The sequence below is a fragment of the Cydia splendana genome, chromosome 26 (assembly GCF_910591565.1).
Source record: "Cydia splendana chromosome 26, ilCydSple1.2, whole genome shotgun sequence".
Taxonomy (NCBI): domain Eukaryota; kingdom Metazoa; phylum Arthropoda; class Insecta; order Lepidoptera; family Tortricidae; genus Cydia; species Cydia splendana.
Window position 1 is genome coordinate 9,411,432 of NC_085985.1, and position 27,214 is coordinate 9,438,645.

General features: G+C 38.9%; 1 protein-coding gene across 1 annotated transcript; it reads left to right on the forward strand.

Annotated features, from left to right (window-relative positions):
* The first annotated feature begins 539 nt into the window (after positions 1–539).
* Positions 540–27,094, forward strand: LOC134803242 (zinc finger protein 135-like). Its single transcript, XM_063775938.1, has 12 exons — positions 540–922; positions 5,582–6,461; positions 7,726–7,855; positions 9,294–9,361; positions 9,962–10,167; positions 11,247–11,383; positions 14,453–14,733; positions 15,277–15,358; positions 16,044–16,332; positions 22,823–23,034; positions 24,556–24,625; positions 26,558–27,094. The coding sequence occupies exons 2-12, from the start codon at positions 5,594–5,596 to the stop codon at positions 27,062–27,064; spliced, it is 2,850 nt and encodes a 949-aa protein (XP_063632008.1). The 5' UTR covers positions 540–922; positions 5,582–5,593; the 3' UTR covers positions 27,065–27,094.
* The last annotated feature ends 120 nt before the right edge of the window (positions 27,095–27,214 follow it).

A 27,214-nucleotide genomic window follows, 5' to 3' on the forward strand; every position in this document is an offset into this window, starting at 1 on the left:
CGATAATCGTTTTTATTCTTTTAATTTTCTTTCCTAAGCAGTTTTGGGTTATAAAATTACTAATATTTATATCGTCAAAAATATTTTGATAAAATATTAATAATACTTAGGTACTTACTTAATTCGATTTGGCGATTTCGTAGAAAAAATGTGACGTCACACTAGGGGGGAGGGGTTTGCCAAATGTGACCAAATGTGACAAGGGGGGGGGGAGGGGTCAAAAAACCTAGAAATTCGTGTGAAGTAATTAATGGATGACCCCTAAGATAAGGATCCGCTATTTGCTGTGTGTATGATTTTATCTGTAATGCTGGATGTACACACTCGTCGAGAGCCTCTAGCCTCGCATGGAGTCTCGGCTCCGGTCTGAGGGCCTACCGCGAATAGCGAAGCAATTTGCGTACTTCGGTGTTCGCGGTAGTTCCTTAGACTGCTCAACTTCTCAGTTAGTAAGTATACCTAAAGTAAAGCCTTAACACACGCTAAGGCCGTATCCTAAAGATAACACAAATCACTAAGTGAATCTAAAGAAGGAAGAGAATCTAAGAAAAAAATAACAAATGAGTTTGCTGTGAGTTTGAATGAGAATAAATTCCTTGGTAACGCTTTGATATTAAAAAAAAGATCAATAATAATGCGAATAGGGTAAAAATATTTTTTAATAATGGTAACATTAAAATGACGGCCATGGTAGTTCGGTCACGCGAAAAAAATGTGAATTTGTGATTAAATTTTTCATTGTTTTAACTAAGCTATTTAGTTTAAAATCGGGATAATTTTGCCAATGAACTGTTCAAGATGTGCCCTATAGGTTATGTGTGCGTGATCGAGTGAGTTTTGGAGGGAAATCAAGAGTTATTCACCACGCACGTACAGTGTTGTTAAAAAAAGTGTGTTTTTTTGTATCAAATGTCCGTCATAGGTACGTTTTTTACCTTCATAAGATATCGATTAGCTCTCTGAGCTGTACAGCGGCACTCCGGGCTGGCTGTGAGCTTGTTCTGAGCTTTTAAAGCCTTTGTTTACATAATTCGTTAACATTTTTCGCGTGTATGTAAACAAATCGAGTGTAATATGTTACTGATGATGTGGCCGAGACGTTATAATCTCGATTTTTGTTGTAATCGGCTCATTGCCGAGGACAAATGATCGTTTGAAACGGTTTTATAGCTACAAGCGGTTTGTTGCGTGTTTATTCTGTATTTTTAGTGCTTAAAGCTATTTTGGTATTTATTATGTAGTCATTAAAGTATATTATTGTAAGTGAAACGTTTAGTAGGTATATTTAGTGTGTGTTCTTTGTTGATAATCGGTTTGTATCGCGATAAATCTAAACATTGAATAGATTGATCTATTATTCAAGTAGTTATTATTGAAAATTAAATGTTACTTTAATTTGTAGATAAAATAAATAAATATTTTAGGACAATTTAACACAGATTGGCCTAGTCCTACAGTAAGCTCAATAAGGCTTATGTTGTGGGTACTACATGATATGAATATTACCTATATACATTACATACATATATTATTATACATAGGCAAAATCTATAACAAATATTTATGATTAACTCCCAAATGGGGTCCCTTTGTTTGACATAAAGTTTTAAGTCATAATTTATTGTTTGTCATATTATCATTAGTCATAAAACTTAAACCCTGAACTTTTCAGAATTTTCGTAAGGTTATCCTATAGATAGGTTAGGTTAGGTTTGTTTTATGGCAATCCTGGAAAGGTAAGTGTTTCTGAACCAAACAAATTATGACTAACATAAATGCAGGCAAGCTATACATTTAAAACTTTATGGGAAACAATAGAGACCCAATATTAACTCATATTCATTTGTTATCTCAACATTGTTTTCTTTTTTTTTTTCATAGTCTGTTATAGGGTCCCACTGCTGGGCAAAAGCCTCTCCCCTTGATTTCCACTACTCCCATTGTTGAGCTTTTTCCGGCCAGTTATTAATGAAGGTGCCTAATCGTCCCGCCATCTCTGTCTGGGCCTGCCACGTCTGCGCTTATTTTGCGCCATCCACTTGGTGGCTATACTAGCCCACTTATCCGGATGCATGCGGCAGACGTGACCTGCCCAGTCCCACTTCAGCCTGGTGGTCTTCTCTCCTACGTCAGCTAAATAGCCTTAAAATGCTCTATGTCGCATTAAATAGTTTTGTTGTTACAAATACCTATAACCTACACCTACACCTACATCTACATTTGCCGTACATTTACTTGTAGTAGTAGTTTACCTTGAATACTATGTAAAACTGGTATCATGAATATTTACTAGAACCTAAATAGTAGTTTGTGTTACAAGGGATCAAAATGATATATTTCCGTCAAGGGTGTACATTGAATCCTGAATGAAGCGATGGATTCTACAATAGAATTCTAAAGTAGAATCCTGAGCGTAATGAGGGATTCAAGTGTTAACGCCCAAGACGAAATAATTTTGATACCGTGTGACACATACTGCTTTTCACATCAACTATGAGGAAAATAAAAAAATCTTAGTGTTGACACTACAGTGTTGCCACTTTTTAATTTCTACTCTTTTTTGCCAGGCTGTACCTACTACATACGATGTTCATAGTTAATTATATTAATATTTTATACTGGCAATGAAATGTCGTTGAACAGAAAAGTGCCACTTTGATCCCTCCTAGCAGGGAAGAAAAATCAATTTTCCGATTAGGTGATGTGAAAATAAGTTTCCTTATTTTTTGTCTCTCCTAGGTAGAGTAGGTAATTTATTCTACACAATTTGTGCGACTAGGTTAGATTGCTCACATAGTATGGTTTTTAATCTTACCATTATACCTTTAAACAAGCAAATCTTGTATATACAGTGTGGAAAGATAAGTCGGGCCCTGGAGGGAAACTACCTTAAATCCTTAAGCTGGCTCATTTTACTTAAAGGAGACATTCCTTTATTTGAAAAAAGGAACAAAACTGCATTCAAAGAGTTTCTAAAACTCGCTTGCCTCACCCGGGACTCGAACCAACTAAAAATTCCAATAAATAAACACTCGCAATTTTATTCTAATAGTCGATACAGTTAATGTTAATGATAACATTTCTCCAAGAAACATTAGGTCTTACACTCGTCTGTCGTACAAAATATCCATAAAATCGAATACATATTTAGATACTCAATATTTTTTAGACAAGCCAAATTGGAGAAAAAAAGGAAAAATCTATGAATGCAGTTTTGTTTCTTTTTAAAAATAAAGGAATGTCTCCTTTAAGTAAAATGAGCCAGCATAAGGATTTAAGGTAGTTTCCCTCCAGGGCCCGACTTATCTTTCCACACTGTATATTAGCATTTAAATATATAAATAATATTTACACTTTACTAGTAGCTTAGCTTAGTTAACTGCTAGATTAACAATTACCTATTCAATTAACTCTCATCACTAATGAGTCATTAGTCTTGCCACCAACCAATAATATCATATAGAAAAAAAAATGTTTAAGGCTTTTCACACTTAAAATTGTGCTTTTAATTTTTTTTTTTTTATAAATATTAGGGGACATCTTACACAGATCAACCTAGCCCCAAACTAAGCAAAGCTTGTACTATGGGTGCTAGGTGACGATATACATACTTATATAGATAAATACATACTTATATACATAGAAAACAGCCATGACTCAGGAACTAATATTAGTGTTCATCACACAAATAAATGCCCTTACTGGGATTCGAACCCAGGACCATCGGCTTCGCAGGCAGGGTCACTATCCACTAGGCCAGACCGGTCGTCAAAATTATTTCGTAAAATAGAGTAAATCTTAGGTACTTACCTACTTGGTTGGCGCGGTGACCCAAAATGAGTCTTTGCCTCCAACACAAGAGCACGCCACTTTGATCGGTCCAGATCGGTGCAAATCTTAAGTACAGTCAACAAATTAAATTTCCGCACCTTGTCACAGTGACAATCAATATGAAAGTCACTAGAGACTTCATACTATTGTCACTGTGGCAAAGTACAAAATGTGTAGGAAATGAAATTCCTAGACACATAAGTTGGTATACCACATTTCAAAAGACCGACTCCACTTGAAACTGCAGAGAGAGAAACATAATGTTGGTCTATTGTCATAGAGAAATATAGTAAGACAAGAGTGCTCACTCCATACATCAGTTTTGGTACCAAAAATATTAGTATTTTCATAGTCGACATCTAGCATCCAGTAGTGGAATTATCAATACTTTAAGTAGCAGTAGTAGTACTGTCAAGTGACAATAGATGTAGCACTGACCGGAAACTCTAATCTCAACAACATAAGACTTTCCGGTCGATGCTACAGACAGTTATGGTCTAATATGTATGTTATTCACTGATAAATAGGGATTGCAATCCGGTCCGGCGGATCCAGTAATCCGGTCGGATCCGGCACTTTTTTGGAGCTACCGGATCCGGTTAAAATCACCGGATCCGGACCGGATCCGGGAAAATAGAAAAAAAGACCGCACACAGCACCCACTGTGCGTTTTAGGGGAGATAAAGGCGACGGATGGAAGAAAGAAGTTAAACAGAATGAAAAAGTCAAGATTTAGTAAAATAAGAAGATATTTAATATGACGATGATTGAGAACAGAAGAGGATTTCCTCTTCTTTCATGTTGGTGGCACGATACGATGATTTTTAGATAGATAGATAAATCATTTATTTGACAGCTGCAATGACACACAATATAAATTTAAACATATCATAACAGAAAAAAAAAAACAATAATTATTACACTAACAAATAAATATGTACTTAGAAGTAAACATTCAAGGATGGAGATGTCATGGAAGGCATTTATTTGTAACGACCGGTCTGGCCTAGTGGGTAGTGACCATTCAGTGACCCTACCTATGAAGCCGATGGTCCTGGGTTAGAATCCCGGTAAGGGCATTTGTGTGATGAACGCAGATATTTGTTCCTGAGTCATGGGTGTTTTCTATGTATATAAGCATGTATTCATCAATATACTATAGGTACGTATATATATCGTCGGCTAGTAGTATATACTACCTAGCTAGCTAGTACCCATAGTACAAGCTTTGCTTGGTTTGGGGCTACGAGTAGGTCGATCTGTATAACATTGTCCCCAAATATTTATTCATGAATTACTTATTTATTTGTGATTTAGGCTATAAAACTATTTTCACGGATAAAAATTAAAGCAAGATAATATTGGAGCGCATTTCATATAATTTTGGTTAAAAGTAAAATATCTTGTTACTATAATGGATGTCAGCGTTACAAATAATTCCACCAAAGAACAGTTTCGAAAACTTGTCCTTTCAAGGAGTTCCGATTCCCATCCCATAATTATCCCATTAACTTCAAATATTTGTTTTATCAATACATTTGTAACCTTTGTTTCTCATATAACGCATAAAACTTGAAAAATATGTCATTTCATTAACTTTAATAATGTTAATATCCTTATACCTAACCGGATCCGGTCCGGTCGGATCCGGCCGGATTGAGGCCAAAATCCGGCCGGATCCGTCCGGATTGAAAATCAATCCGGTTTGCAATCCCTACTGATAAACTAATACAATACTTCTTACTTCCAGATATCCACCAAAATGGATCAAAACATGGCGGAAATGGATCCGCTCAGCACATATGACTACCCCCCCTACGGTTACCAGCACATGCACTACCCCTACTCTTACGAGATAAAACTAGAACAACCGCTAGCTCACTATGCTAATCTAGCAGCTACCTTAAACAACCAAACACCAGTCAACGATATACCTCCCGTAGCTCAAGATACATTAATAGATACTAATACCAATAGTAATACAAATCCTATACAAGAAGCCACAAGCAGTCAAGTACAAGAAGTGAAACCGGTGTTTGATCTAAATAAAGTTAAAAAAGAAGGCGGGAAAAAAAGTAATTACTGGTCACAGAAGATCACAGATGAAAATTTTCCTTTCTACGCCTGCGCGCTCTGCAATGTCAGCTACAAGCTATTAAGAGACTTAGATTCACATCTGGTTGACCACAAAGAGAGACTCACTAGCTATGATCTGCGGATGAAAAATAAACAAAAGAAGAAAAAGTTGAAAAAGGAGCAGAAAAAGCTGAAAAAGTTGAAAAAGGAGGTGAAACAAGAGGAAATAGAGATTAAACCGGAGGATGGTTATATCGGTAATGAAAAGGCGGCTGATTTTGTTGAGAATTTAAATACTGTAGCTCCAGAGATTACCCAGAATAATGATAATGTAAACGCTAATGTGAATAATGAAATTGTAAATAAAGTTGATAATAATGTAAATAATGAAAGTGTAAATAAAGTTGATAATAATGTAAATAATGGCAAAAGTGGAGAAGCTGAGAAAGAAGTGGAGTACAATAAGGATTTGGAGAAGATTTACAAATGTTCCGCGTGTAATAAGCAGTTCTCGTTAAGTTATTACTTGAAGTTACATGTGAGATCCCACACGGGTAAGTTTCACGAATAAATTTAAAAGTGGAAAAACTACTGTCTTGGGTCGTCGCTTAAGAAGTGTAACATTCTTACGGTAGATGTCGCTAGGGTCCGCTTGACCCATAATATGGTGGAAAGATTTGCTGGCTATGGATGAGGTCTTGGTGGCTCAGATGGCAGAGCGCTGGAGTATCGATCCAGAGGCCGTGGGTTCAAGTCTCACCCAAGACAGTAGTTTTTCCACTTTTAAATTTATTCTAAGCTTAATAGCATAGTTCGCAGACGTTTCTGCTTGTTAAAAATTAAAATAAGTTTCACATTACATCACTACACCTTATACAACTGCTTCCGCGTCTGTCTGTATGTATGTTCGCGATAAACTCAAAAACTACTGAACGGATTTTCATGCGGTTTTCACCTATCAATTGAGTGATTGTTGAGGAAGGTTTAGGTGTATAGTTTATTAAGGTTTTGTTTAACCCGTGCGAAGCCGGGCGGATCGCTAGTATATAAACCCCAACACACATCAGATGAAGTATGTCTTCTTTATTGACACAAAGTAATATCCAAGCTTTTTTTGTGTTATTATATAATACCTATATTTTATGTACACACATATCATAAATCCTCTAGGATGCGTTCAAAAACCGCAAATTACGACCAGCATAAAGTTAAACTGTTTTATTTCATCAAACTTATCTGTGAAAATTGCGTAATAATGGTATCGATATCGATTTCATAATGATATTCAAATTTCGAAAGGCTCTGAAAAACCAAGGAATTGATTTGACCTCATTTCTAGTATTATGTAACTGTACATAATTAGGCATTATAATATGAGTGTGGGTTTATGAAACGAACTATAAGCGAGTTTCATAAAAATCACCAAACAAGGGGGTTCATTCAAAACCTTTTTAACACGTCCACTGTCCGTGCCCCCAGGGCCGTCTTAAACTATGCTGGGGCCCTTGGGCACATAAGAATTTAGGGCTCTTTTGAAAAGTGAAGAAATCAAATTAAACTAACAATAGTCTACTATGATCTTTTATATATTATGGGTAATCAAATATACTGTTACTGTCTGTCCTTCGGGGCCCCCTGAGGATGGGGGCCCTGGGCATGGGCCCCGTGTGCCCTTATGGTAAAGACGGTACTGCGTGCCCCGTATATGGGTCACGGCAAGCCTGTATAATAAAACCGTAAGGTTAACAATTCAGATTGGGACAGTGAACGTGTTAAGCAGCTTTTATAGTATAATTAACAATTTCATTCTAATTTCAGACGAAAAACCATATACCTGCGCCGAGTGCGGCCAATCGTTTATAACTGCGAGCAAACTAGGGCGCCACAACAAGCGGATACACCTCGCCATCAAGTACCAGTGCCGGATATGCTACAAGATATTTACCAGGTAAACTATATAAGAGCGTTTTCCCAAAAAAATGTACATTTCATTCATGTCTTCAAAATATTGACTTCTTGGGCTCATTTTACTCAGAATCATTTGTACATTCACGCCTCATACATAAAAAAATGTGTCCCAAAATTTTGTATGAAAAAATATTATTCCAATGCGTCACGTTCATAAAAAATTACAAATAAAAAACTTTTCATACAAAAATGTGACGATCTGGAAAGGAAATCTTGGGCCACATTTTTTCATGTATGAGGTTTGAATGTACAAATGATTCTGAGTAAAATGAGCCCAAGAAGTCAATATTTTGAAGACATGAATGAAATGTTAATTTTTTTTGGAAAACGCTCATAATACTAGCTTTTGCCCGCGACTTCGTCTGCGTGGAATTAGTGACAGCAGCTAAAGTAGGTATAGCGCCTGGATAACGCTAATAGCAATCATTCAATTCGCGCATTGCTTACTTCAATTATTAGGCAATGCATTAACTCTTTCAATTCCACCCCCTCTGCACTCTCTTCAGAGATGATTTCCGACATAAAAACTATCCTATGTCCTTCCCCGGGACTCAAACTATTTATATACCAAATTTCAATTAAATTGGTTCAGCGACTTAAGCGTGAAGAGGTAACAGACAGACCGACACACTTTCGCCTTTATAATTCAGTATTGATCATACATTGTCAAACAGTAAACAAACCGCCTTGATGCATCAATGTCATATTTATTAGTAACAAATAGTCGGTGTTGTCAAAAATATGTTTACGGCATAGTACATAAATATAGGTTCATCTATGGTTTACAGTTTGCGCTAGTGCTGCACTCTGGCTGCAGAACATTCTGCCCTCCTAAGCTATAGTTCGTTTTTTATAGCATTAGAAATAAGGTAAACAATCTTGATGTGTATTTTTATTGAAAAACACGTTTTAAAATAAGTCACGGCAAATATGTAACAATAGGGTGTTATACTGTATTTAAAATAAATTATTTTACTCAATGCATGAAATAAAGCACCAGATAATTATTAGAAAAACACAGATAGGAGTTATTTTTAAACACAAGTTCTATTTAATAAACCGGATAGAAATATAAATAGTAGGTGAGTTGACCGTGACGTCACGATGTAATGTTTCATATAAATTCCATATTAGGAAACCGTTTTGACAGTTCTAAAAAAGTAACTGATTTGACTAGTAAGAAAATACCCTATTATGAATCTAATACGATCATTTATATTCTTCTGCTTTCATAAGTAATCGTTACTGATTTTTAATAAGCGTTTTTCAATTAAAAGACATGTCAAGATCGCTTACCTTCTTTCTAATGCTAAAAAAACGAACTATAAAAGGACGTATTTTCAATGAAAATTTAATGTAAAATCTGCTTTTTAGCTTAGGAGTAATACTCCCTATTTATATGAATATTTTAATTTCAGGTTCGAGTATCTGACGCGCCATTTTGACAAAAAACACGCCGAAGACAAGCTGGAAGGGGAGCCCTATGGTTAGTTCTGTCATAGAGTAATATAAGTAAAGAAAGAGTGGTAACTACATACATCAGTTTTCATACCAAAACGAGTTATTTCGTAGTCGACATCTAGCGTGCAAGATATCAAAAAGACTATTATTTTCGTAGTCGACATCTAGCGTCAAGTAGCGGAATTATCTTTATTGCTACTCGACAATAGATGTCGCGACGAACGGAAAGTCAAATGCTCAACAATGTTCACCTAATTGTGATAAATTGCTCATTTTCTATCTGTTTAACTAGATTTAGTTACAAAATTCAACATGTGTCAACAACCCTATTTAACTAGCTAGCTCGATATCACCTGAGATGATCCAGTTAGAAGGTCCGAACCATACAGTTCTACCTTAGGGATGGCCAGGGGGCGCCATAAGCCTTCAGTAAGAAGTACATATATGTACTTGGAAAAATTCGACCTATGCCGCTGTGGCCCGGTAACCAAATGGCACAGGCACCTGCCGCGATAGCAGAGGACGCTGGTTCGATTCCAGCCTGGGGCACTGGAGATCTTGGTCACTTTTTCTTAGTATATGACATTTATATCAGTTTATAACACTATTTAATTTCATACCTCAGACTACAACGCCATCCTGCCCTACCTCAAAGAGCTCGAGGAACAGCTCCGAGAGAAGGCCGAGGCCGAAAAGAAGCCCAAGACTGAAGAGCTATGGAGCGACTGGCCCGAGATGGATCAGGCGCTGATGCAGGACAGAAATGATCTCATCGATGACAAGAAGGACTTCGCTATGAACCATCTGGACATAGTCATGGACGATGTCAAGGTGAGGGCGGTTAGTAAATCGAGGCAGGCAATCCCTAATCTTCCTAAAAAAAATAGTGTTTTTCTAACAAGCTTGAAACAGAAGAGCTATGGAGCGACTGGCCCGAGATGGATCAGGCGCTGATGCAGGACAGAAATGATCTCATAGATGACAAGGACTTCGCTATGAACCATCTCGACATAGTCATGGACGATGTCAAGGTGAGGGCGGTTAGTGACTCGAGGCAGGCAATCCGTAATCTTGGTAAAAAATAGTTTTTTTCTAACAAGCCGAAGGCTGAAGAGCTGTGGAGTGACTGGCCTGAGATGGGTCAAGCGCTGATGCAGGACAGAAATGATCTCATCGATGACAAGAAGGACTTCGCAATGAACCATCTCGATATAGTCATGGACGATGTCAAGGTGAGCTCTGTTTATAGTTCGAGTGAAGCGAGGTCGTTTAGTAACTGGAGGCAGGCAATACCTAGTTATTTGGTGTTTTTCTCAAAACAAGCCAAACCTGCTTGCCATTTCAAGTTTAAGTATAAGCATATTAGCCCCACTTGCACCATCCCACTGACCCGGGGTTATCCGGTTAAATTAAACCGTTAACTCAGTGTCAAATTGTACTGGTAACCAGGGATGTTGCAGATGCAGATTTTTTGACATCTGCGGATGCGGATATTTAAAGGTTCACATCCGCGGATTAGATACTTAAAAAACGTCAAATATTACATTTTTTTTGAGCAAGAATATAGGTGCGTTATATTTCATAAACAGTAACTTGGCCGACTTTTCTGGATCTAGACGATTTCGTTATAAGTAAAGACGAAATTACCTAGCACTTACGCCGCCGCTAAGACGTTCCTGTACCGACTTGTTCGACATCCGCATCCGCATAAGCTCCGCATCGATTTTATGCGGATGCAGATATGCGGGTGTTGAAAATAACGCGGAAGTTCCGCGTTTGCGGATGCGGATGCGGATATTCGCATCATCCCTGCTGGTAACTTCAGGTTTAACTGGTTAACCCGGGTTAGTGGGATGGTGCAAGTGGCCCTTAGTAAGACTTTTAAAGCGAGATAAAACATCCAATTCCAGGTGCCAGTAGAAACGATGGAGACAGAGATGGAGATAGAGATCAAGGTGGAGAAAGAGCAGGACAACGATGTCGGTGTTGGCGACGCGATGCACGACGATCTGCCTGACAACGATCACGACGATGTTAAGGACGAAAGGTCAGTCATATCATAGAGAAATAAGTAGAGATGCAACGGATAGTTGTTTGGCCGGATACCGGATATTCGGCCTGACCATCGTCCGAATATTCGGTATCCGGCCGTAGAATATTCGGCCGGCGGAACTATACGTACATTTCGGTTTTCCAGGTGCGCATTATGTAGGTTTTGACCTTTTTCCCAGTGAACGTTCGCGCGGACTCGTTTCTAGGTTCGAAATGAGTGCGCGTGCAAGTGAGTGGATGTTTAAATTGTTTTAAAATAATAAACGAGTACGATTATAACCGTGACTGTTTCCCATTCGAATTTTGTTTACTCCGAAATCAAGCAATGTTACTATCCGGTATCCGGCCGGATAGTAGGCCACTATCCGATATCCGGCCGGATGTTAAAATAATAGCCGGATAGGCCGGATACCGGATAGTAACCGAATAACCGGTGCATCTCTAGAAATAAGTTAAATAAGTAAGCATAGAGTGCTCACTTCATACATCAGTTCTGTTACCAAAACGCTTATTATTTTCGTAGTCGACATCTACCGTCAAGTAGCGGAATTATCAGTACCGCTACTTGACACTAGATGTCACGTGTGTCGCGATTGACGAAAAGTGAATTGCTCAACAATTTACAACTAATATTACAAGCAGAAGGGGTTGAAAATAGAGTCCCGGTTAATCCGGTTATACCTAATAGCTGAAAATTGTTGAGCATTAGACTTTTCGTTCGTCGCGACATCTATTGTCAACTAGCAATACTGATAAATTCGCTACTTAACGCTAGGTGCCGACTACGAAATAACTCGAGTGGTAAGAAAACTGATGTATGGAGTTAGCACTCTTTCCTTACTTATTCTATGGCTTAAATCAAGTTTTTTTTAAATGTGTAAACGCTCTTACACACCTAGGCCTGTAAAGCAACCGTCTTTTGTTTTTATAGTTCGTTTTTTAGCATTAGAAAGAAGGTAAACAATCTTGACGTGTCTTTTTATTAAAAAATATTGAAAAACGCTTCAAAAAATTAGTTTATATTACTTATGAAAGCAAATAGTATTTTATGCAACCGTTGTTTAAGAGAGGTCAAAAAAGGCGAGTGGCGTGAGTAACAATTTGAGGCGAAGCCGAAAATTGTTAATAAAGACGCCACGAGTATTTTTTGACTCAGTTAAACAACGTTGCATACAATACTTTTTCTACGACCAAGCACTTTGAAATAAAATTGTAAATTTAACAAATATTTTTAAATCAAGAAGTAGCAAAAGGGAGGGTACGGGCGGGAAAAGAATGAATGAATGAATAAAATTAAAAAAAATGTCTATGGTTCACTTATTTGTCAGAGATGACATTTAAAATAAGGTTGGCAACACTGTATTTCATTCAATATTTTTTAAGTGGTCATTACACGAAGTATCGTAAAATCGTCAAAAAGATACTGCGTGTATGCACAAATTCTTTTTTGGGGAATAGACTAAAGACTTGTCTTGACAACTATAAGGTAGGGTTTTAAAGGTGTGTGCACGACCCTTTAAATGACAAATAAAAGTACGGGAGTAGAAAAAGAATGTAAAAGATCGCATATGATTTATAATTCTAATATATTTGCTGTGACTTATTTTACAATGGTGATTATTAATAAAAAGACATGTCAAGATCGCTTACCTTCTTTCTAATGCTAAAAAAACGGACTGTAACAGGGGCCACGGCCCGCGATACCTTCATACTCGTACAAATAGCAACGCTCTTAACTGTCCATATGTAGACCTTATGCCTTTTGGAATAAGGTTTACGAACTGTCATTTAACAGTGTGGGCGAGGCGACACCTTCTCGTAACTCATGAGGCCCTGGTACTTGTGTAGCGCTCAATTATATTTTTAGACAGCTTTTTGTAGATTTTGACCACCATAGCGTATGGAGACTAAGAAGCAACGCTAAGTGGTTTTCGTAGTCTATGGATATTGCTATATTAAGGGTACACCTTCTCGTAACTCATGAGGCCCTGGTACTTGTGTAGCGCTCAATTATATTTTTAGACAGCTTTTTCTAGATTTTGACCACCATAGCGTATGGAGACTAAGAAGCAACGCTAAGTGGTTTTCGTAGTCTATGGATATTGCTATATTAAGGCGACACCTTCTCGTAACGCATGAGGCCCTGGTACTTGTGTAGCGCTCAATTACATTTTTAGACAGCTTTTTCTAGATTTTGACCACCGTAGCGTATGGAGACTAAGAAGCAACGCTAAGTGGTTTTTGTAGTCTATGGATATTGCTATATTAAGGGTACACCTTCTCGTAACTCATGAGGCCCTGGTACTTGTGTAGCGCTCAATTACATTTTTAGACAGCTTTTTCTAGATTTTGACCACCGTAGCGTATGGAGACTAAGAAGCAACGCTAAGTGGTTTTCGTAGTCTATGGATATTGCTATATTATGGCTCCTCTACACGATGGGCCAACGCCGGCCACTCCAAGGGACGCATTTATGCGTTAGAGGGAGCAAGTGATATTGCTATCTCATTCTACCGCATGGCTGCGTCCCTTGCAGTGGCCGGCGCTGGCGCATCGTGTAGAGGAGCCATTAAGGGTGTCAGTGTCACATGCGCGTTTCTGACTTATGATATGAAGCAATTGTTTGTTCCCCTTTACTAATTTTTTTATTAATTAATTACCCTAATTTTTCACTACACCAGCTCGGAAAGGCTTACTTTGCACTTCAAAAACGGACGGCCGTAATTCACATGTGAGGCAAAGTAATCAAATGCAATTTTGAGTTGTTTTCTTATGTTTGCTGGTAGAATTGACTTTTAAATGTTTGATCATTTACATTTAATATTTGCTTCGGGTTGGTGTGGTGAAAAATGTTGTGTTTCACTTGGGGGCAAATTTTGTTTCACCCTCGTGCTTTGAAACCCTCGCAACGCTCAAGATTCCATTTTTCGAACTTTTCAATTTTCGCTCGTGGTTTAATTTTGGAATCTTTCGCTTGCTCGGGTATCAATATTAGCACGACCGGTTAAACAACAACTTTGCCCCCGAGTGAAACAAATAACTATTTATTTATATAATTTTCCAGTTTATCAGACGAGGACTACTTCCCCTCCAACACGTGGGCCGAGCCCCCCAGCATGGGTGCGGCGCCCCCCTCGCCCCCCGCCCGCGGGCGCCGCTCTAACGCAGCAGGCCCTCTCACCTGCAAGATATGCGACAAGAAGATCAGCACGCACTCCTACATGCGGATACACTTGCGGACGCACACCGGGGAGAAACCTTACAAGTGCTACATATGCAGCAGGGGGTTCATAACGTCCAGTAAGATGCACAGGCATGTTTTAACGCATTCGGAATCGTTTGACAGTGAGTACCGACAGATTTTAATAAGTAAGCTACATTAGTACTATTCGTGGATGGGTCCCTTTGTTTCCCATAAAGTTTTAAGTCATAATGTATTGTTTGTCATATTATCGTTAGTCATAAAACTGAAACCGTTAACTTTTCAGGATTTTCGTAAGGTTATTCTGTAGATAGGTTAGGCTTGGTTAGGTTTGTTTTATGGCAATCCTGAAAAGTTACGCGTTTCTGAGAAAAACAATTATGACTAACGAAAATTCGCACAAACAATACATTATGACTTAAAACTATTTGGGAAACAATAGAGACCCTTTGTGGATCTATATGAGGACGCACACTAGGGAGAAACCTTACAAATATGAAGTGACAGTGAGTTTTAAGCCTATAAATTATCCCACTACTGTGAAAAGGCCATAGGCTCAAAATTCTGTTCATTAAACAGTATTGTTTTAGTGCGGTCGTCCACTTTCGTGTTAAACGACGCACGCACGACGGCGACGCATATCGGACCGAAACCGTATTACTAAAAATAAATTCTGGAATTTACAGAAGACGGTGTGAAAATTGAGGTGGACGTGAAGACAGAGGGAGACGAAGCGACGAAAGAGGAGATTGGAGATATGGGCACGAAGTAAGTGGATTAATTTTAAGGATTGTATTAAAAACACGGGTTTTCAGATGTAGTGCATAATTGTTTTCCATCGTATTTTCTCGGAAACGTTCGTATTAGTCATGCTACTTCAGTCAATCTCAGTACTTTTTGTACCGCGACTGGCTGAAATAGCAAGACACGTTCGTACGTTTCCGTGAAAATACGATGGAATATAATTATGCTCTACATCTGTATATAGGTGTCCTCTAGTTTTTTGCTAAGCCATACCAGGGGTGCGAAACTCCTCGCTTCGGACAAACTCGGCTCCGTTCGGCTCAGCATTGCTCAGAGCAATTATTAGGGTTGGCACAACTTGACGTCCCTTTGCGTGCACGACCACAGATAAGTGAAAATTTCAACCTTCTAGCTATCACGATTCATGAGATACACCCTGGTGACAAACAGACAGACGGACAATGGAGTCTTAGTAATAAGGTCCCGTTTTTACCCTTGGGTACGGAACACTAAATATGAAATGAAAGCTTTATTGGTAGTCAAATCTATGAACCTACAACGGTTCATGAGATACAGACAGACGGACAATGGAGTCTTAGTAATAAGGTCCCGTTTTTACCCTTGGGTACGGAACCCTAAATATGAAATAAAGCTTTATTGGTAGTCAAATCTAGGAACCTACAATGACACCTCTTTTCCTATATTCCAGAAAAATAGCCAAGACGAAAACAAAAAAGAAAAAAGGCGAGAAGAAGAAACGCGACTACCAGAAACGTCCGCACGCATGCGAGTTCTGCCAAAAACGGTTTCTGCACTTAGAAATGCTGCAAGTACATAAGAAGAGTCACGAAGGGGAGAGCGCTACGTTGAAGTGCTACTACTGTTTGGTTGATATAGAGGATGAGAACGGATTGAAGGAGCACGAGGCGACGCATACCGGACCGAAACCGTTTCTGTGCACGTTGTGCGGAAAGGGGTACAAGCGGAGAGAAACTATGGTGAGTCAAATACTGTTCCTACATCTAGAAATGCTGCAAGATTAGAAGAGTCACGAAGGGGAGAGCGCTAGTTTGAAGTGCTACTACTGTTTGGTGGATATAGAGGATGAGACCGGCTTGAAGGAGCACGAGGCGACGCATACCGGACCGAAACCGTTTCTGTGCACGCTGTGCGGAAAGGGGTATAAGCGGAGAGAAACCATGGTGAGTCAAATACTGTTCCTACATCTAAAAATGCTGCAAGTATGTTAGAAGAGTCACGAAGGAGAGAGCGCTACTAAGTGCTACTACTGTTTGGTGGATATAGAGGATGAGACCGGGTTGAAGGAGCACGAGGCGACGCATACCGGACCGAAACCGTTTCTGTGCACGCTGTGCGGGAAGGGGTACAAGCGGAGAGAAACTATGGTGAGTCAAATACTGTTCCTACATCTACAAATGCTGCAAGTAGATAAAAAGAGTCACGAAGGGGAGAGCGCTACTAAGTGCTACTTCTGTTTGGTGGATATAGAGGATGAGACCGGGTTGAAGGAGCACGAGGCGACGCATACCGGACCGAAACCGTTTCTGTGCACGTTGTGCGGATAGAGGTACAAGCGGAGAGAAACCATGGTGAGTCAAATACCGTTTAGAGACGTCAACTGACGCGCGCGGCTTCGTGAAATCGGAAATCGTGAGTTTAAGTTCGTTAGAAATATCTTATGTTAGTTGTCTGTTAAAAATAAATAAGAGTCGGCGACAAAAGTTTGCACGATTTTTTTGACAAAAAAGAAACCTTTTTTTAACAATAGTGATGAAGCCAATATAGAAGCATATTGCAATGTTTTCTTGATAGTGACATGAGTGACTTTGACACTGTTGACAGTGACGTATACGGAGTAGAATTTGGAAAGGGCCATATGTACTGTAAAATGTTGTACGATACACGTGCGAATAGGTAATTCGCAACTCGTGTCGATATAAAACACTCCCTTCCATCGTGTTTTAATTTATCGCCACTCGTTTCGAATTTCCTCTTTTCCGCACTTGTATCGTAAATAACTATTAAATGTAAAAAGCAAATATTAAATGTAAAATATCAAACAAAACCATATCCAAATGAATGTTATTAAATTAAATATTTATCATCCAAAATCATCATTTAAAAGTCAATTCTACCAGCAAACATAAAAAACAACTCAAAATTTGCATTTGATTACTTTGCCTCACATGTGAATAAAATGCAACTTTGCTATCAGTTTTTGAAGTGCAAAGTAAGCCTTTCCGAGCTGGTGTGGTGAAAAAATACATAGAGTGCTCACTGCATACATCAGTTTTAGTATCAAAACGACTATTTCGTAGTCGACATCTAGCATCGAGTAGCGGAATTATCAGTACTGCTAGTTGACAATAGATGTCGCGGCGACCGAAAAGTCTAATGCTCAACAATTTTCAGCTAATATTATAACCGGATTAACCGAAACTCTATTTTCAACTTCTGCGTTTAATATTAGTTGTAAATTGTTGTTCAATACAATTTTCGTGAGTCGCGACTAGAGAATTCTAGTATCAAGTAGCGGTACTGATAAGTCCGCTACTCGATGCTAGATGTCGACTGCGAAAATAACAGTCTTTTTGGTAACATAACTGATGTATGGAGTGAGCACTCTATTCTTACTATATTTCTCTATGTTAAAACATAACTGCATTCCCGTTGCTAGGTTTTGGAATTATACTGAGCAATTTTTACTATGGGACCAACCCCGAAATCGCTACTTTTCAACTCCTTCTGCTTAGAATATTAGTTGTAAATTGTTTTAGTAGTACATTTTTCGTCAGTAGCGACACTTGTGACATCTGGTGTCAAGTAGGGGTACTGATAGTTCCGCTACTTGACGCTAGATGTCTACGAAGTAACTCGCGTTTTGGTAAGAAAACTGATGTACGGAGTTAGCACTCTTTCTTTACTTATATTACTCTATGGCCGAACGGAGCCGAATATGCCCGAACGCTCTAGTTTCCTACACCTAGTGCAAGTGTTATGTATACGCCATAATTTCATACAAGTTTGACGTTTAAAATAACACTTGCACTGCATGTGCTATCAAAATCGTTGCTGGCCTGCCTTCGTCTATAGTTCGTTTTTTTTTAACATTATAAAAAAGGTAATCGATCTTGACATGTCTTTTAATTGAAAAACGCTTTTTAAAAATCAGTAACTATTACTTATGAAAGCAGATGAATATAAATGATCGTATTAGATTCAGAATTGGGTACTTTCCTCTACTTAAAATAAATTATTTCACACCGTGCACGAAATAAAGCACCAGATAATTATTAGAAAAACACAGATAGCAGTTATTTTTAAACACAATTTCTATTTAGTAAATCGGATGGAAGTATAAAAAACCGGGCAAGTGCGAGTCGGACTCGCGCACGAAGGGTTCCGTACCATAATGCAACAAACGGCAAAAAAAAACGGTCACCCATCCAAGTACCGACCCCGCCCGACGTTGCTTAACTTCGGTCAAAAATCACGTTTGTTGTATGGGAGCTCCACTTAAATCTTTATTTTATTCTGTTTTTAGTATTTGTTGTTATAGCGGCAACAGAAATACATCATCTGTGAAAATTTCAACTGTCTAGCTATCACGGTTCGTGAGATACAGCCTGGTGACAGACGGACGGACGGACGGACGGACAGACGGACGGACGGACGGACAGCGGAGTCTTAGTAATAGGGTCCCGTTTTACCCTTTGGGTACGGAACCCTAAAAAGTAGGCGAGTTGACTGTGACGTCACTACACGCGTTTTCATATAAATTCCATATTATATTAGTAAATCGTTTTGACAGTTCTAAAAAAGAAGCTGATTTGACTAGTAGGGAAGTAGCCAATTTTTACATATTCGCCGTGATTTATTTTTAAAACGTGTTTTTCAATAAAAAGACACATCAAGATTGTTTACCTTATTTCTAATGCTAAAAAAAACGAACTATGCCCGAACTGGACTGGTAGAGAATGCCTTATGGCATTAAGTCCGCCTTTTGTACTGTAAGGTTTTCTTTTGTGCAATAAAGGTTAAATAAATAAATAAATAAAACTATAACTCTAAAAATGTTTTAAGAAAATTGTCCAAATCCGCCGCTAGATGGCGCTGTGCCCAGCGTGAACTGAGTAACGATATGTCAATACAGTCACGTGAACACAACACAGAATAGTCCGTGTACTCGTTAGCACCTGCTTAGATTTGGTAAAATTTAGAATTTTTTGAAGTCAGCGCCGTTACATTTGTTTTGGCCCTGATTGCAGAATAAATAATAGTACCAGCAGGTACAGAAGACACTCTCTAACAAAACGCGTCTGTTACGATCAGCACAGATATGGCCGCTAGGTGGCGACAGCACCACGCGCGGCTTATGGCTAGCCACCAAAATTGGTGTGGAACGGATGTACTTGTAGCTACCTGTTGCCATGAAGTTTGCAAAACGACGAAATCGCGGAGTGAGCCACGCCTGCCCTGATTGTGATAAAGTTTGGTAGAGTCAGACCAAGAAAAGTCTGCAGCGATTTTGATAGCCCACGCAGTGTAAGTGTTATATTTATACGTCATAATTTCATAGAAGTTGACGATTAAAATGACACTTGCACTGCGTGGGCTATTAAAATCGCTGCAGACTTTTCTTGGTCTGACTTTATGCACACCGGCAGAGAATAAATAATAGTACAGTAGAGTCCGGTTATAACGACGTTCAAGGGACCTCTGATATTACGTCGTACTAACCGGACGTCGCACTAAACGAACTGCCAATTTAAATATATTTTTGAAACAAAATAATTACATCATTTTGTATTTATTAATACATATGCGATAATCAAAGAAAAAAAAAACATTTCAATTAAAATATTTATTTACGTTAGTATTACAACCCTTTGTCTTCAATGGAAAGACTTTTGTGTGTTTAGAAGAAGGTACTTTTGTAGGCAACGCGTAAAACTCATCATCCGCAAATTACTCGAATCCCGTAAAATAAAAAGTCGTAATTCTTGGGAATCTAATCAAGATGACAATCGTACATCGACAATCAAAAAAGTCAAAAAATATTTCAATTTTCACTCAAGCTTATCGCTGACTGTGTACTTTTTTTTTCAACAAGCAACTTATACTCAATTGAAACAATTCTTACAATCCCAAACTCAATTAGGATGCGTTTTGTCACACAGTTCCTTTGGCCATTGGCCACCTCCTGAGTCCATCATTAGATTAGCTCGTAGGTACTGAAATATTGCATTGTCACCCAACTTACATGGGAATTGGGTTTTAATTTGTTTGCAAGATTACGAAAAGTCCCATGACTATTTCATGTTGCTGCGTATAGGCAAAGGGGGAGAGGAGTTGAGTGCGCGGGACGGAGTAAGTTTCTTACCAACAATTTATTTGTAAAAACTACGTCGCTCGTCGTTGTAACCGGACTTGACGGACGGATTTTGTGTCAATTTCCGTCGTTAAAAGCGGTCGGTCGTTATAAGCGGAGTCGTTCTAAACGGTTGTACTTTCATAGTAGCTTGTACTAAAACCAAACAAGTGCCTATACTTACGTCGCAATAAGCGGTTGGTTGTTATATGCGAAGTCGTACTAACCGGACTCTACTGTACTACCGTACAGAAAGGACACTTCCTACAAAACCGACGTTTGACAGCGGTTCAGGGACGAATCATGATATCCCTTTCTAACTTATGGCACTATCCCTATCGGCTATTTTGGGTTGTCAAAATTCAAATAATTGTCTTATCTGTGGTCGTGCATACATATTAATATTTAACAAGTTGACACATATTAGTGAAAGAATAAGGATCAAAGTCAAATGGCGTTCTAACAGTTTTAATCTTCTGTCGAAAGATGGCAGTAAATGTACTTTAGCTATATAATTTACCATGACAGTAACTATACACTCTATTCTCTTTGATTCCGAGGTATCAAATGTGTCAGGCGTGGCTCACTCCGCGATTTCGTCGCTTTGCTACAGGTAGCTACAAGTACATCCGTTCCACATCAATTTTGGTGGCTAGCCATGAGCCGCGCGTGGCGCTGTCGCCACCTAGCGGCCATATCTGTCCTGATCGTAGCAGACGCGTTTTGTTAGAGAGTGAATCTTCTGTACCTACCTAGTACCTGCTAGTACTATTATTTGTTCTGAATGTGGCAAGAAAATTGACCAAATCCGCCGCTAGATGGCGCTGTGCCTAGCGCAAACTGAGTAACGATATGTTAATACACTGTCATCTTAACACAAGTCGATGGAACTATTAATTTGACATTGACATTTTCGACACTACCACTTATCGTGGTAAATAATTTTTGCAGTCAGCGTTCGTTTTTAGCGCTGGCAGAATGAGTTGGAGTTAGACCAAGATAAGTCTGCAGCTATTTTAATAGCCTACGCAGTGCAAGTGTTATTTATACGTCATACTTCCATTGAAGTTTGACGTATGGGCTATCAAAATCGCTGCAGACTTTTCTTGGTCTAACTTTATTCTATTGTCGACGGCTGATCGTGAAATCTGTCGGATTATGAAATTCCTAGGTATATCATAAAACGCCGCCTTTGATCGACTGGCGATCACCAGCCAAATCGTTCAAACCACATCGTTTGACGATTTGCCAAGCGACGAAGTATTGTACCTATCCAAAGCTTCATCAAATAAAAAACCGGACAAGTGCGAGTCTGACTCGCCCACCGAGGGTTCCGTACTTTTTAGTATTTGTTGTTATAGCGGCAACAGAAATACATCATCTGTGAAAATTTCAACTGTCTAGTCACACGGTTCGTGAGATACAGCCTGGTGACAGACGGACGGACGGACGGACGGACAGCGGAGTATTAGTAAAAGGGTACCGTTTTACCCTTTGGGTACGGAACCCTAAAAATGATGATTATTAATAAATTATATGAAGATGGTACAGGTGTCTGTCATTCTACACATCGAGTTTGAAAAATACTACAGGTGAACAATTTTGGGTTTGTTGGAATAGGGGGTATTACTGCAATGTTCTGTCGCCAGAGTGCAGCACTAAGCTAGCTAGTAAACCATAGAGTAACTTATACATACTGTGCCTTAAACCGTTTTTTGACAAGTTTTCACAGACAATAAAATATGACATTAATGCATCAAGGCGAATTGTTAACAAGGGCCTACCGGGAAACGCGAAAATCGAAATTTAGTTGTCTGTTTCTTTATCGCTCGAATATGCAAGAGTGATAGAGAGGTCAGTAACGAAATTTCGATTTTCTTGTTTCGTGGTAGACCCCCAGATTGTGATGGATAGTTGGTAAGGGCGCCTACGCAGAGTTTTGCGTAATATTCCCTATTGTCTCGATGTTCAGTTCTTTGCCTTTTTAAAGAAAAGCACTGTCAGCGACAGAAGTTTGCATGCGACAGAAAACTTTTTTGCCAAACCTTTTTTTGCCAAAACCTTTTTTTTGACAAAAATCTTTTTTTTTTTTTCAGGTATACCACCGCAAAAACCACAAAAGCGAGAAGAAGTTCATCTGCGACATATGTTCGAAGACGTTCAACGCGCCGTGCAAGCTGCAGCGACACATCGTCAGCCACCGGGCGGACAAGTTCGTGCTGAGATACGAGTGTCCAGTCTGCGCGCATATGTTCAACACGAAATATCACGTGCAGATGCATCTGTCTACACACCAGAAAGAGGGGCTGTAAGTACACTATATAATAGTCACAAGTCACCACGCAAAATAGGCGCAATAATATGACGTCGAGTTGCGGAAACCAAGCCCGCGAGAACCACATCACTCCTCGCTTCACTCGTGGTCTCACTGAATATTAGTTTGTGCACATATGTTCAACACGAAATATCACGTGCAGATGCATCTGTCTACACATCAGAAAGAGGGGCTGTAAGTACACTATATAATAGTCACAAGTCACCACGCAAAATAGGCGCAATAATATGACGTCGAGTTGCGGAAACCAAGCCCGCGAGAACCTATAGTCACAAGTCACAACTCTCCTCGCTTCCCTCGGTGTCGCATCAAAATTTGTGCTCAGATACGAGTGTCCAGTCTGTGCGCCTTATGTTTAACACGAAATATCACGTGCATCAGAAGGAGGGTCTGTAAGTATTCTAAAATACTATAAATACTTACATTGTGTTATGTAGTCACAATGCTCCTCGCTTCACTCGTGGTCGCACCAATCTACAAAGGCAGGTAGATTCATCTCTTTACGGATTATAAGGCGGTTCTGTAAGTATATACAATAATACAACCATATCATTCCTCGCTTCACTCGTGGTCGCACCAAACTTGAGTGTGTGCGCATATGTTCAACACGAAATATCTGTCTTCATATCAGAAGGAGGGGCTGTAAGTACACTATATAATAGTCACAACTCTCCTCGCTGCGCTCGGTATCGCTTCAAATTTGTGCTGAGATACGAGTGTCCAGTCTGCGCGCACATGTTCAACACGAAATATCACGTGCAGATGCATCTGTCTACACACCAGAAGGAGGGGCTGTGAGTACACACATCACTCCTCGCTTCACTCGTGGTCTCACTGAATTTTGGTTTGTGCACATATAATCAACATGACAGAAATATCACGTGCAGATGCATCTGTCTACACATCAGAAGGAGGGGCTGTAAGTACACTTTATAATAGTCACAAGTCACAACTCTCCTCGCTTCGCTCGGTGTCGCATCAAATTTGTGCTGAGATACGAGTGTCCAGTCTGCGCGCACATGTTCAACACGAAATATCACGTGCAGATGCATCTGTCTACACACCAGATGCATCAGTCTACACACCAGAAGGAGGGGCTGTAAGTACACTATATAATAGTCACAACTCTCAAATGGATCTGTCAACAGTTTTACCCTTTTCGGGCATACAATTTATTTTATCTTAAACTAAGTTTTAATTTTGTTCTTTTTTTTGTTATAAACATAGATTTATTTCGACGTAAACAATATATCAATATATGGAGGAGACAGTAGGAGTTACATAAAAATATAGATATATTATTACATTATAACTAAGTTTTAATATTTTATCTTAAACAATTTTTTAACATTTTATCTTAAACTAAATTTTAATATACATTTAGGTTTACACAGTTGTAAAATTATTTTAAGTTATATAAGACTTTTTTGTCTATTAAGTTTAGTTAGGTTTAAGTTTTAGACTGTTATTAATGAGATTATTTCTCGTTTACAGGATTTTAGAAGAGAACCGAAACGATATACTAGCTATGGTGCTGCAGAACGCGCGCAAAATACCTAAACAGGTGAGAGTCAGCTACTAAGTTTTTACGTCACCCTAGGAGGCCGTAAGTGGGATTTTCTGCCCGCTACGCGAGGAGAATATCTCACTTCCTGGCCAAGGCAAGACGTAAAACTTTAGACAAACCACGGGCGGTAATTCGAAAAGCTCCAGATTGCATATTTATGGCCTTCACCTTCGGTTCGTGCACGAATTCACCGCCCTGGGTGTGTAATGTTACTAATGTACTATAAATGGTCAAGCAAATCTTGTCAGTAGAAAAAGGCGCGAAATTCAAATTCTCTGAGACGATATCCCTTCGCGCCTACATTTTTCAAATTTGACGCCTTTTCCTACTGACAAGATCTGCTTGACCAAGTATATTGCAGTACATCTGGTGCTCCATTACGTAACTGTGTCGAAAATTTAAAGGGCCATATGTACTGTAAAACGTTGGACGATACACGTGCGAATAAGTAATTCGTCGCTCCTCCTCTCCCTCTCGGTCCTTTCGGTCGTACTATAACGATATGAAATGCGAAAAGTATCGTAATGTACTATTACGATACAAGTGCGAATAGGAAATTCGCAACGGGTGGAGAATTTTAAAACACGATCGAAGGGAGTGTTTCAAATCGACACATACTGAACAACTTTTATTTCGCGCGAAAAAAAATTTGGCTGTTTCATACATTCTGATTTCTATGAAACAGCCAAAAAATTTTGTTCGCGATCTCGGGATCGGCCCCAAAAAGTTATTCAATATGATATGACCTATAAACTTTATGCAGAGTATGAACGGTGGTTAAAATTTCACCCTATCCCTGTAAATTAAATATATAAATATTGGGGACAGATCGACCTAGCCCCAAACTAAGCATAGCTTGTACTATGGGTACTAGGCGACGATTAGGGAATGCAATCTCGCACCAAGATTGGCGATACGAGATCTCGCACGAAAAATATGAATCGACACCCTATGGTGTTTCGAGATCTCGATCGTCACACTTTCGAGATCGAGATTAATCTCGACGAGATCGAGATTTGACAAAGTAACTAAAAATGTGTTATTTTGACTACTACTACTTTTATTAAAAAAAAAAAACAAATAATATGTATGTAGCTCTAATTTGCATGTAATTATGAAAAAGTGGTAAAAAATATTTTTAATTTTACAAGATTGTAAGCAGAGGCAGTAACATGCTCAGTTGATATTTTTCACCAGCACTCAGCAACTTACAAAAAATTTAGGGTAAGCGAGTAGAAATCATAAATAATTGTGACTGGGTATGTTAAGCTTGTCCGATTTTTCCGCACAGAGCACGCCACAGTGCTTTTATCGTCAGCTAACTCAGCTAAAGCCGGCCGCATACAATAGCACTGCCTGAACAACATGAACCTAAGTTCAAAAAGATTACTCAAAACAAAGTAATTCACACGGATCAATCTTTCAATCTCGTTCGAGATCTCGAAAATATTAATCAAGATCTCGACCGAGATTGCTAAAATCGAGATTTCCTGTCAACGAGATTGAATCCCGAAAATTCGTGCGAGATCTCGCGAGATCTTCAAATTGCGAGATCGAGATTGCATTCCCTAGCGACGATATAAACATAATTATATAGATAAATACATACTTATATACATAGAAAACACCCATGACTCAGGAACAAAAATAACTGTGTTCATCACACAAATAAATGCCCTTACCGGGATTCGAACCCATGACCATCGGCTTCGCAGGCAGGGTCACTGCCCACTAGGCCAGACCGGTTGTCAGCAGTATTAATTTTTTGATATTTTTATACATTTTCATTTTTAACTTAATCCTGTGTCGATAGATGGCAGTAAATTTACTGTGACTACAAAATTAACTTGATAATAACCCAACACACACACTTCTTTTTGGAATATTTAAGTATTCAATTCACCACATATTTAACCCTATTTTTTACAGGGAGACGCCCCAACCAACCTAGCCGACCTCATACCAGCCGACGAGCGGAGCCGCGTGTGCAACATATGCGGCGAAGTATTCCAACACTTCTACTACTTAGAGGAACATTTAAAAAGCCACGGCTCCCGAATAGCCATAGAAGACGAAAACAAACAGGAGGAGAGAAAACACATATGCCAAGTATGCAACAAAAGTTTTAAACTACATTATTATTTGAAACTACACAGTTTCACACACACTAAGGAAAAACCTTACATATGCCAGCAATGCGGGAAAGGATTTATAACTAAAGGTAAACTAAAAAGGCATTTAGAAACTCATTCGGGTCTTAAGAAGTACCAATGTCATATATGTTATAAGTTCTTTACAAGACCCAGCTATCTTAGGATACATGTTAGGACTATACACGGGAATCAGGATTATAATTTCAGAGTTGGGTTTAGGGAGGGAAAGGAGTATGGTTTAGCTGCGCCTCTGCTGCCGGTTATGACACAATTTAGTGATTAGTTTTGTCTCCTGTGTTACTTTTTAAAAATATTTATTACTAATTGAAATTACCATAATTATAACTATATACATATGCAATATTGTCTCCGGTTACCGCGATAGTTACTCATGAAATAAAACTATTGAAACGGATTATATCGCGTATATTGA